The sequence below is a fragment of the Colobus angolensis genome, unplaced genomic scaffold (assembly GCF_000951035.1).
Source record: "Colobus angolensis palliatus isolate OR3802 unplaced genomic scaffold, Cang.pa_1.0 Scaffold39, whole genome shotgun sequence".
In the NCBI taxonomy this organism is placed as follows: domain Eukaryota; kingdom Metazoa; phylum Chordata; class Mammalia; order Primates; family Cercopithecidae; genus Colobus; species Colobus angolensis.
Genome location: NW_012117265.1, coordinates 4,005,886 through 4,017,394, shown reverse-complemented (window position 1 = coordinate 4,017,394; position 11,509 = coordinate 4,005,886). Strand labels below are relative to the sequence as shown.

General features: G+C 40.5%; 1 protein-coding gene across 1 annotated transcript in view; it reads right to left on the bottom strand.

The window, feature by feature from the left end:
* Positions 1–1,399: 1,399 nt before the first annotated feature.
* ZNF560 (zinc finger protein 560) overlaps positions 1,400–11,509 on the bottom strand; it is a 38,624-nt gene continuing 28,514 nt past the window's right edge. Inside the window, exons 3-11 of the mRNA XM_011954904.1 lie at positions 11,176–11,264; positions 10,050–10,176; positions 9,041–9,121; positions 7,507–7,589; positions 6,602–6,728; positions 5,838–5,918; positions 5,318–5,400; positions 2,562–4,559; positions 1,400–1,438 (exon numbers count right to left, since the gene is read on the bottom strand). Coding sequence (XP_011810294.1) covers positions 2,796–4,559; positions 5,318–5,400; positions 5,838–5,918; positions 6,602–6,728; positions 7,507–7,589; positions 9,041–9,121; positions 10,050–10,176; positions 11,176–11,205 — 2,376 coding nt within the window. The 5' untranslated portion in view covers positions 11,206–11,264 and the 3' untranslated portion in view covers positions 1,400–1,438; positions 2,562–2,795. The remainder of the gene's footprint in view (positions 1,439–2,561; positions 4,560–5,317; positions 5,401–5,837; positions 5,919–6,601; positions 6,729–7,506; positions 7,590–9,040; positions 9,122–10,049; positions 10,177–11,175; positions 11,265–11,509) is intronic.

Sequence of the window (11,509 nt, the reverse complement as noted above, 5' to 3'; positions counted from 1 at the left end):
CTCACTGCAGCCATTACCTCACTGGGGTCAGTGAGACTCCTGAGTAGGTTGGACTACAGGCACGTGCCATTGCACTAGGCTAATCTTTATATTTTTTGTAGAAATAGGGTTTTGCCATGTTGCCCAGGCTGGTCTTGAACTCCTGGGCCCAAGTGATCTGCCTGACTTGACCTCCTGAAGTGCTGGGATTACAGGCATGAGCTATTACAACCAGCTGATTCAGGACTGGTAAACTTACCTGAAGCTCTGGATTACCATTACACTGGTTGGATTAAGAACCACAGAAAGAATCACCAAGAAACAACAGTCTTAACGGCTGTACATGATATAATAGAAATATTTAAATTTGTACCACTCAGACTGGAACCTGGTTATGCAGCCTCTGTGTGTGTGTGTGTGTGTGTGTATCCCAGGGCCACATTCAGGAAGTGCCAGTGATGGTGTCAAGCACAGTAGAATATCGTGATCATCCATGTCCACAGGAGTTTTTTCTGTTTTCATAGCACAAGGGCAAAATGAAGACCCAGAAACGGGTCATACTGCCAATCATAGCAGTTAACTGAGTCAGGCATATATGCTTTGCAAAACAGTGGCATCAAAGACAACATTCGTGGTTCCCACCACCTCTCTGCACTGCCTGATAGCACAAGAGTTCCCACCTCTCCAGGTGAAGGGTTATGGGTCTCCCTCCATGGCCATGAAATCACGGTATCTTAAGTTACTATCTGTTAGTTCACCCTTTCTCCACTCAGACCCTTCTTCAACCCTATTTATCTGAAAAGATCAGGTTTGAAAAGAGGAACAAGAGTATTTTTACATTTTGAAACTATATCATAACCTTTACCTTGGCCAGTGTGAGCCACTACAGGTGGACCATGTCTAAGAATACAACAAACCAAAAAGAGAATCCACACTGTTAAAATAGGATTGTCTGAATCCTGAAGGCCCACTTTAGGTCAATTGTAACCAAGGATGTATAGCAACTAGAGTGGTGTTGCTATAGGAGAAAAACATACCATGCCAGGAATGAGCAGCAGGGTATGAGAAATTTCCAAAATAGTTCTATAGAACCACCCAGAAAGCCATGTCTTTGACAGGTTTCAGGGAAGGAATTCTGATGTTCCATACATGCTCAGTTTCTCGTAAGTGTGAATGCCCCTCATATTCACTAAAGGAAGAATATAAAAAATTACTTTCCAACATTTATTACCTTCATCAGAAGTTTTTCTCCACTGTGAAATTACAGGTAAACACCAAAGTATTTGACAAAAATACAACTTCTGAACATATCTTACATCAAACATATCTTACATTAAAAGGGTTTAGCTCCTTACCTCCATTGCAAGAACCCAAGGAAACAGTGAAAGTTTTGTTTTTTTTTTTTTGTTTTTTGTTTTTAAGACAGAGTCTCGCTTGGTCACCAGGCTGGAGTGCAGTGGCATGATCTTGGCTAACTACAACTTCTGCCTCCCTGGTTCAAGCAACTCTCCTGTCTCAGCCTCTTAAATAGCTGGGATTACAGAGGCACGCTACCACACCCAGCTTATTTTTGTATTTTTAGTAGACATAGAGTTTCACCATGTTGGCCTGGATGGTCTTGATCTCCTGACTTCCTGATTCACCTGCCTCAGCCTTCCAAAGTGCTGAGATTACAGGCATGAGCCACTGCATCTGGCCAGCTTTCTATGTTTCTAACATTGTACAGCTTCAGAGTGAACTCTTACACAGTGCATTGTCAGCATATTCCAACAGTTCTCCCACATGCCTTTAACTTTATGGAGCATCTTCAGAGTGTAAGGTCTTTCCTGTCTTTGAAGTGAACAGGGACAAATGAGCACTCTGACACAGTGCTTACATTGATGTTTTCTCACCAGTGTGAATTACAATGTGACTATTAAGGCACATGCACTTCCAAAAGGATTTTTCTCATTCCTTACATAAAATGGGTTTCTTGGCAGGCACAGTGGCTCACGCCTTGTAATTCTACCACTTTGGGGTGCCAAGGCAGGCAGATTACCTGAGGTCAGGAGTTCAAGACCAGCTTGGCCAACATGCTGAAACCCCATCTCTACTAAAAATACAAAAAATCAGCCAGGTGCAGTGGTGTGTACCTATAATCCTAGCTACTCGGGAGGCTGAGGCAGAAGAATGGCTTGAACCCGGGAGACGGAGGTTGTGGTGAGCCAAGATCACACCACTTCACTCCAGCCTGGGCTGCGAGACTTCATCTCAAAAAAAAAAAAAAAAGGTTTCTCTCCATGGTATTTTTACATGTTCAGTAAGATGAGAATGCCAGGTGCAGTTGCTCACGCCTGTAATCCCAGCATTTTGGGAGGCCAAAGCACATGATCCAACGTGAGGTCAGGAGTTCTAGACCAGCTTGGCCAACATGGTGAAATTCTGTCTCTACCAAAAATATAAAAAATTAGTCAGGTATGGTGGTGCATGCCTGTAATCCCAGCTACTCGGGAAGCTAAAGCAGGAGAATCGCTTGAACTTAGGAGGCGGAGGTTGCAGTGAGCCAAGAATCACGCCACTGCACGCCAGCCTGGGTGACAAAGCAAGACTCATCGGAAAAAAAAAAGAGAGAGAAGAACTATGTTTTCCCACACCCCTTACATTTATAGGGTTTCTCTACAGTGTGAGGTTGTACATGTCTATAAAGATTCAAGTGTTTAGGCTCACATTCCTTACATTGACAGTGTTACTCTCTCCTGTGAATTTTTACATGTTCAGTTAGGCTTGAGGAAACAGCAAAGCTTTTCCCACATTCTTCACATCCATAGGGCTTCTCTCTAGTGTATTTTCAAATGTGCAATACGAGCTGAGAAAGAAGCAAAGGCTTTCCCACACTGGTCACATTCAAAGGATTTCTCTCCCATATGAGTTCTTAAATGTTGAATACGTCCTGAGGATGTACGGAAGGCCTTCCCACATTCCTTACATTTATAGGGCTTCTCTCCAGTGTGAATTCGCACATGATTAGTAAGATCTGAATGACAAGTGAAGACTTTCCCACAGTCCTTACATGTATAGGGCTTTATTTCGGTGCGAGTTCTTAAGCGATCATGAAAGCACAAGGAATTTCGAAAGGACTTTCCACATGTGTTACATTCAGAGGTCTTCTCTGCAGCATGAGTTTTTAAGTGTTGAGTTAGTACACAAGACCTACTGTAAGCTTTTTCACATGCATTACATTTATAGGGTTTATATCCAGTGTGAGTTCTTAAATGATCAACTAGACTGGAGGAGACAACAAAGGCTTTCCCACACTCCTTATATTCATAGGGCTTGTCTCCATTGTGTCTTCTTCGTAAATGTTTAGTAAGGTCTGAACGTTCTGTGAAGGCTTTTCCACATTTCTTACATTCATATGGCTTCTCTCCACTGTGTCTTCGTAAATGTTTAGTAAGGTATGAGCGCTCAGTGAAGGCTTTCCCACATTTCATACATTCATAGGGTTTCTCTCCAGCATGTGTTCGTAAATGTTTGGTAAGATATGAGCACTTAGCGAAAGTTTTCCCACATTTCTTACACTGATAGAGTCTCTCTTCTGTGTGAGTTTGCATGTGAATACGAAGATAGGCAGAAGAGGTAAATGGTTTCCCACATTTGTAACACTTAAAGGGTTTCTCTCCAGTGTGAGTTCTCAAATGAGCAAAAAGAGATGCGAAAGAAACAAAGACTTTCCCACACTGGTCACAATCAAAGCGTTTCTGTCCCGTGTTACTTCTTCTATCTTCAATAACACCTGAGGATGTACCAAAGGCCTTCCCATATTCCTTATGCTCATATGGCTTCTCTCCATTATGAACTCTCAAATGTCCAAAAAGAGATGGGTAAGAAATAAAGGCCTTCCCACAGTGGTCACATTTAAAGGTTTTCTCTCTGGCATGACATCTTATATGTTCAATAAGGCCTGCAGATGTACCAAAGGCTTTACCACATTCCTTACACCCATAGGGCTTCTCTCCAGTGTGAGTTCGTACATGTTCAAGAAAGCCTGATGGCACAGTGAAGGTTTTGCCACAGTGCTTACATTTATAAGGTTTTATCCCAATGTGGGTTTGCATGTGATTATTAAGGTGGGTAGGATATCTAAAATCTTTTCCACATTCCTTACATTCACAGAGGTTTTTAATAATGTGTGTTTCAACATTTACAGCATGGCTTGTGGAGTGAGTAAATGTTTCCCCACATTGCTTCCATTCATAGAGTTTTTCTCCACTCTGAGTTTTCCTGTGTGCTTCATGGTGTGACTGATGAACCAAGCCTTTCCCATAGTCAATGCATTCAAAGGATTTGTCTTGTGTACACTTTCTCTGGACCTGAACATTTAAAATCAGGCTGAAAGATTTTCCATGCTTACTGAACACAGAAACTTTCCTTATGGTAGAAGTTTTATTGTACAGAGAAAGGAGGTCTTTTGCATACTGAATACATTCAGACGTGTTCTCTCTCTTTTGAGTACTCACGTTGGTCTTAAGGCATGAATGTTTACAGAGGACATCTCCACATTGCTTACAGTCATAGAGTTCCTCTCCATTTTGGTTTCTTGCCTGTTAACACAGGAATGAACAATAAAGGAAGCATTTCAGCAGACTTATTAATAGATACCACTCATCTAAGAAACATGATAATTATTATTTTCCACTTTTATAACATGCATATAATTCCTACCCTTTGGATTTCCTTCAACTTGAATAATGGAACCCTACTGTAAGAATCCTATGCCATCTGCTCTAATCTTCGAAAGATTCCTATAGCTTTTCATGAAGTTATTTTAAAAACTCAAATGTCTAGTTATACATGTTGCAATGAACATTCATGGGAAGTCTTAAGTACCAACCTTCACACTAGATATGGGATCTCTCTCCAGATATTTCTCCCATGGGTGAATTGGATGAATGCCAAGTCTCTAAATTATCTATCATTTCTGCTGATTTCTTTCTTTTTTTTTTGAAATGGGGTCTCACTCTGTTGCCCAGGCCTGAGTGTGCAGTGGCGCAATCTCGGCTCACTGCAACCTCCACCTCCTGGGTTCAAGCGATTCTTCTGCCTCAGCCTCCCAAGTAGCTGGGACTACAGGCACACACCACTACGCCCAGCTAATTTTTGTATTTTTAGTAGAGACGGGGTTTCACCATATTGGCCAGGCTGGTCTCGAACTCCTGACCTCGTGATCCGCCTGCCTTGGCCTCCCAAAGTGCTGGGATTAGAGGCATGAGCCACCATGCCTGGCCATTTCTGCTGATTTCTACAATGCAATGTCAATCTTCTCTGAATGTGAAAAATAAAGTTATTTTGTTAATCTTACCAACTGTATCCCATTTGATGTTTTTAAACAAAAATTATCTTGCCAAAGGGCTGGCCCCTTGGTTTTCAGGCACATTTTCCATTCTGAAATAAAAGAGAAAAATACATATGAGAGTTTACACATGAAATGGTAGGTTAAATAAGAAGCAGATAGATTTGAGCAATTTATATATGTCTAAAATTTGGCAATCATATGGGGTCAAGTTTTAGTAGTTTTTAAAACAACTTATTCTATGAAAAATTAAACACAATGGTGAACAGAAACAGTACTATCAGGGAAGGAAAAATAAGAAAAATTAGAACAAAAGCATTAAACCATAAACATAAAGGTCATTTGTTAGATAACAGGGAAGTCTGGATTGAGGCAAAGCAATGGAGGATGAAACGTTAAGATATCCCAAAACATCCAAGCCCAGTGGACTCAGCCTTCTGATTCAAAGGGCATCTTTTAAAACTTCATTATGCTTCCAAACATACTGAGAACTTCTCATGGACCAGGGCTGTTCTTCACAAACACTCACCTTGGAGAACTCTTGGCAATGTGCTCAACTCTTCCTCTTCCTCCAGCCAAGAGATCAGACTGGGTTTGAAGAGCTGGTAACCTGTACACAGGGAAAGATACACCAATGGAAGAGGCTCATGCAAGAAATGGCAAACTTTTCCATGAAATAGGGCCTATGTTTCTAATTAAAGCAGTGAAAAGCACTTAAATTGCATATATCCCATCTTTCTGTTCTCTGAAGACACTGGTTATCTCTGACCCCTGAAATTCACATTCACGCTTAACCCATTTCCTGTTTGCCCCAAGAAATGAGCACTAGCAGTCAGCTGCACTTTTTCTTTCTAAATGGCAAATATTAAATACAAATTTTAAAAACCACTAAAACCTTTATCAAAATAGAAACTAATGGAAGCTCAAAGAGAGATCTTGATTCTCCTGGGAAAACTCCCATACCAGTAGTTCTGAACTTTAGAGTGAATTACTCATCTGAAGACAGGGCCCCAACAGCAAACTTTCTGATTTAGTACATCAAAGGTGTAGTCTGAGAGTGCACATGTCTAAGAGAGTGATGGTGATGCTACCAATGCAAACTACCACACAAGATTAAAACCCACTAGCACAGGAACTGTCTGTTATTTCCTATTTTATTCATGAAAAAAATTTTTTTTCAATGTGTATATATCCCACTGTATTCAGATTTGACATCACTAATCCTAGAGCACAGTAAGTACATAATTTGTATCTTGTTCCAGAAGAGGCTACAAGGGATGATGCCAGGCTTACCTACTGAGGACAGGTTCTTATAGTTTTCCAGCATCACATCACTATACAGGTTTCTCTGAGTTGGGTCCAGTAAAGTCCATTCTTCCTGGGTGAACTCCACAGCCACACTGTCAAAGGTTACCAGGTCCTAAACCATCAGACACATGCTGATTTGAGCCAAGTAACATCTCCACCAATGTTGGCTGAAGAATGAAGAAAGAGGATCCAATCCCTGTACAGGGTACTGAGTGGTCCCACTATCTACACCCCAAGGTTCAATGGCCCTAGGATCTCTTCTATCCACATTTACTCACTGTCAATTTCCTCCAATAACATGGCTGTAACAGAACCTCTTAACATAAACTTATCAACCACAAGTAGACTGGGAGCTCTTCTCATTTGATTCCTCTCTACTGCAATACACTCCTGAGCACATGACAAACACTTGAGAAATGATGACATGGAAAAATTCCTTAAGAACAGAACACTTTCATACCCCTTACCATCTGTCCTGGCACCCAGAAAAATAAATACATGGTTGGCACCAGGAAAATGAACATTAATTCGTAACTACAAAAATACTGAGATAATTTTCAGGGTAACTCCTCACCAATATGAGAGGTATGACTTTCTGGGGAAAATTCAACCAAGGTCTATATTTGCTTTAAGGAACAATAGAGACAGGTCTACCTACAAGAAAATGAGTCTTTGTTGGTATCATTACTCCAATTTTAGAAGGATGCAACTTTCATACTAAGTTTGGATCTCCCCAAATTCATCATTATCAGAATATGTCTCCAGAGACATTGCTCCCTCTTGAGTGAATGCTATTTCTCTCAATTATCTTTTATGCTTATTTTCTACATACATTGGAAGTATCAATATTCTGAGTGTGAAAAATAAGAAATACCCTTTCTTAACATTACCGTTTGTATCCCATTAGAAATTTGTATTTTCCAAAAATCCTGCTGCAGTGCTGAAACACTGGTTTGATGTTTTATTGCCCAGTCTGAAATTAAACAAAAACATAAACTGAGGGTTTAAAAAAAAAAAGGTAAAATGAGAGAGTTAAAAATTATAGGCCTCATTCATATGTGTTTTTAAAATAGTAAGAAAAAAAGAAAGTTAAATTTGAACATTTAGACTATGTCAAAAATTTGGCAATAAGAATAAAGGGTCAAAATTTTAGCTAATTTGCTACAAATTGACTCATTTAAATTTAAAACTAATGTCAAACAGAAAATGTTATCAGAACAGTAGGAAAGATCTGGACCAAGGCCATAGTTCAAAGCAAAGAACTTGAAAAACAAAATATATAGTTTCATAAGATCATACAAAGTTGGAATAGATGGAAATTTAAAAAGTATCAGAAATTGAATATTTTCTAACTTCTGAGATAAATGGCCTTAACCTTGTGAGAGAAGGTGCATCTTGAAAAGTTCCCTCATTATGTTTCTGATGGTTTGGATGTTAGTTCCCTCCAAATCTCATATGGAAATGTAACACCAAATACTGGAGGTGGGGCCTGATGGGAGATTCTTGGATCATGGGGGCAGATCCTTCATGAATGGCTTAGTGACATCCTCGGAGTAATAAGTGAGTTCTTGTTCTGAGTTCATGTGAGACCTGGTAGTTTAAAACAGGAGTCTCCAACTCCAGGGCCATGGACCAGAACCAGGCCACACCACAGGAGGTGAGTGGCAGGGGAGCAAGTGAAGTTTCATTTGTATTTATAGCTGCTCTCCATCCTAATTGCCTCCTGAGCTCCACTTCTTGTCAGATCAGCGGCAGCATTAGATTCTCATAGAAAAGCAAACTCTATCATGAACTGTGCATGCGAGGGATTTAGCTTGCGTGCTCCTTTTGAGAATCTAATGCCTGATGATCTGTCGCTGTCTCCCATCACCCCTGGATCCCCAAATGGGACCATCTGGTTACAGGAAAACAACCTCAGGGTTCCCACTGATTCTACATTATGGTGAGCTGTATAATTATTTCTTTATTACAGCGTAATAATAGCAGAAATAAAGTGCACAATAAATGTAATGCACCTGAATCATCCTGAAATAATCTCCCTGCCACCTGGTCTGTAGAAAAATTGTCTTCCACAAAACTGGTCCCTGATGCCAAAAAAGTTAGGGACTGCTGGTTTAAAAGACTGTGACACCACCCCCAACTTCTCTTTTACCCCCTTTCTCATCATGTAATTTGTGGGCTCCTCCTTTGCCTTCTGCCATGATTGTAAGGTTTCTGAGGCTCTCACCTGAAGCAGATGTCAGAACCATGCGTTCTGTAGAGCCTGCAGAATCGTGAGCCAAAATAAACCTATTTTCTTTATAAATTACCCAGTCTCAGGTATTTCTTTCTTGCAACACAAGAACAGACTAACACAGCTTCCAACCATATTGAATTTCTCACTGACCAAGGTTCTTCATAAGGTTGTTCTTCACAGATACTCACCTTGGAGAACTCCTTGCTGCAAGGTCCTCAACTCTTCTTCTTCCAACCAAGAGATCACACTGGGTTTAAGGAGCTGAAATCCTTTACAAGAAGACATGATACATTAATGGAAGGCAGGCCAGGCACAGTGGCTCATGCCTGTAATCTCAGCACTTTGGGAGGCTGAAGTGGGTGGATTACCTGAGGTCAGGCGTTCAAGACCAGCCTAAGATGGTGAAACCCCCGTCTCTACTAAAAATACAAAAATTAGCTGGGTGTGATGGCGTGTGCCTATAATCCCAGCTACTTGGGAGGCTGAGGCAGGAGAATCGCTTGAACCTGAGAGACAGAGGTTGCAGTGAGCCGAGATCATGCCACTGCATTCCATCCTGGGCAACAAGAGCAAAATTCCATCTCAAAAAAAAATTAATGGAAGAGGCTCATGCAAGAGATGATAAACCTTATATTATAGAACTATAGTTCTTAGAGAAAGCAGTGAAATTATTTCAAATGGACTAAAACTGAAAATATCTCTTCTTTCTGGGTCCCAAAAATTGGCTATCTCTAACCTCTAAAATGCAAATCCATGCTTATGTACACATTTACAAAGCAATAACCTTTCAGTCACAGAAATAAGGTATGTTGTCAAACTCCTAAATGAAGAAAAAAAACAAAGTGAAACAAAGAAATCCTTGTATACTTGGAGATAAAACTACACCAGTGATTCTTAATATTATAGTGTGTCAAATTGACGTGGAAGGATAGTTAAAACACAGATGATAATCCAAGTGGAGAGTTTCTGATTCAGTAGGTCAAAGGCAGAGACTAAGACTGTACATTTCTAAGGGAATAACAGCGATGCTGTTGAAACTGGACCACACTTTGAAAACGACCACAGTAATTAAGACCTATTATGGCAGGGACAATGTCTCTGGTGAATTCAGTGTTGAACAAACCAATTCTGGAACACGGCAAGTACACAATGTATATCTCTTCCCTAAGAGGCTACATAAAATGATGGCAGTCTTACCTACTTTGGCCACGTTCTCATAATTCTCCAGCATCACATCTCTGTATAAGTTTCTCTGAACTGGGTCCAGTAAAGTCCACTCCTCCTGGGTGAAGTCCACAGTTGTATCCTCAAAGATCACCAAGTCCTAAACCATCACATACATGCTGACTTCAGCCAAGTAACAGATCATGTTTGTAACATGGAGTGCAGTAACAGATCAACCAATGTTCACTGAAGAATCAGTTAACAGACCCCAATGCCTATAAAGAGTTGTGAGGTCTCTCATTATCTACCCAAAGCTTAATAATTCCAGGTAAATCTCAGGTATTCCTCTCTCTATCCTTGCTCATTCACTACTTATCAATTCCAGTTGTATGGCTTTAATGGCACGTCTCAAACATGAACTTCTCATCACAAGCAGACTGTGAGTGCTTTCTCATCTTATTTCCCTCTACTAAAAGATACCCCAGAGTACACTGCATCATATACTTGATAAACAGTGATGAATGATTAGCCTTTTTTTTTTTTGGAAGCAGGGTCTTGCTCTGTCACACAGGCTGGAGTGCAGTGGTGCGATCATATGAACTATGAACTGCAGCCTTGACTTACTGCCTCATCCTGCCTCAGCCTCCCGAGTAGCTAGGACTATAGCCATGCACCACCATGCCTGGCTATTGATTTATTTATTTATTTATTTTATAGAGATGATGTCTCACTATGTGCCCAGGCTGGTCTCAAATTCCTAAGATCAAGCGATAATGCCACTTCTCAGCCTCCCAAAGTGCTGAGATTACAGGTGTGAGCCACTGCGCCTGGCCAGGATTAGCCTTTGAGTAAAGGATGCTTTCATCTTCCTTTCCATCTGCCAGACCACTCAGCAAAATAAGAAACATATATCTGGCACCATAAGGGACGAAATTAATTAACAATTACTGAAATGCTGAAATGTTTTTCAAGGATTACCTTGAAAAGGGTTACCAGTATGAGAACCTCCACTCCCTGGGGAAATTCAACAAGTGACTCAGTGCTTGAGTGAGTCTTTATTTACTTAAAGAAGCTCTGGAGATACATCTGCCTAGAAGGAAATGTGTTTACCTGGTGATGCACGTATGTCATTTTGTGAAAGTATACACTTTCTGCATACCTGATAACTATTGGTCAAGAAGTAAGCCATCTTCCTTTCTGCCTCTATCTTTTCTTCATGAAGGCAGATTGGGTTCCTATGAAGAAGACCTCCTGGAAGAGAAAGAAGGCATAAGAACCAGACATAATCACAGTTCCAACATTCGCATGCATGGAAGTTGTTCCATCCTGGTTCGAAATTCTCTTATAATTCATATAAACTCACACAAATATACACTACATTCATAAAATACCACTGCAGTTCTGTCTCACCTAGAGCAAGAAAAAGGAGTTGTGAGCCAAGCTGTCATAAGTAAAAGTATAATATCCTCATTGTACAGGTAAAGAAAACTTTT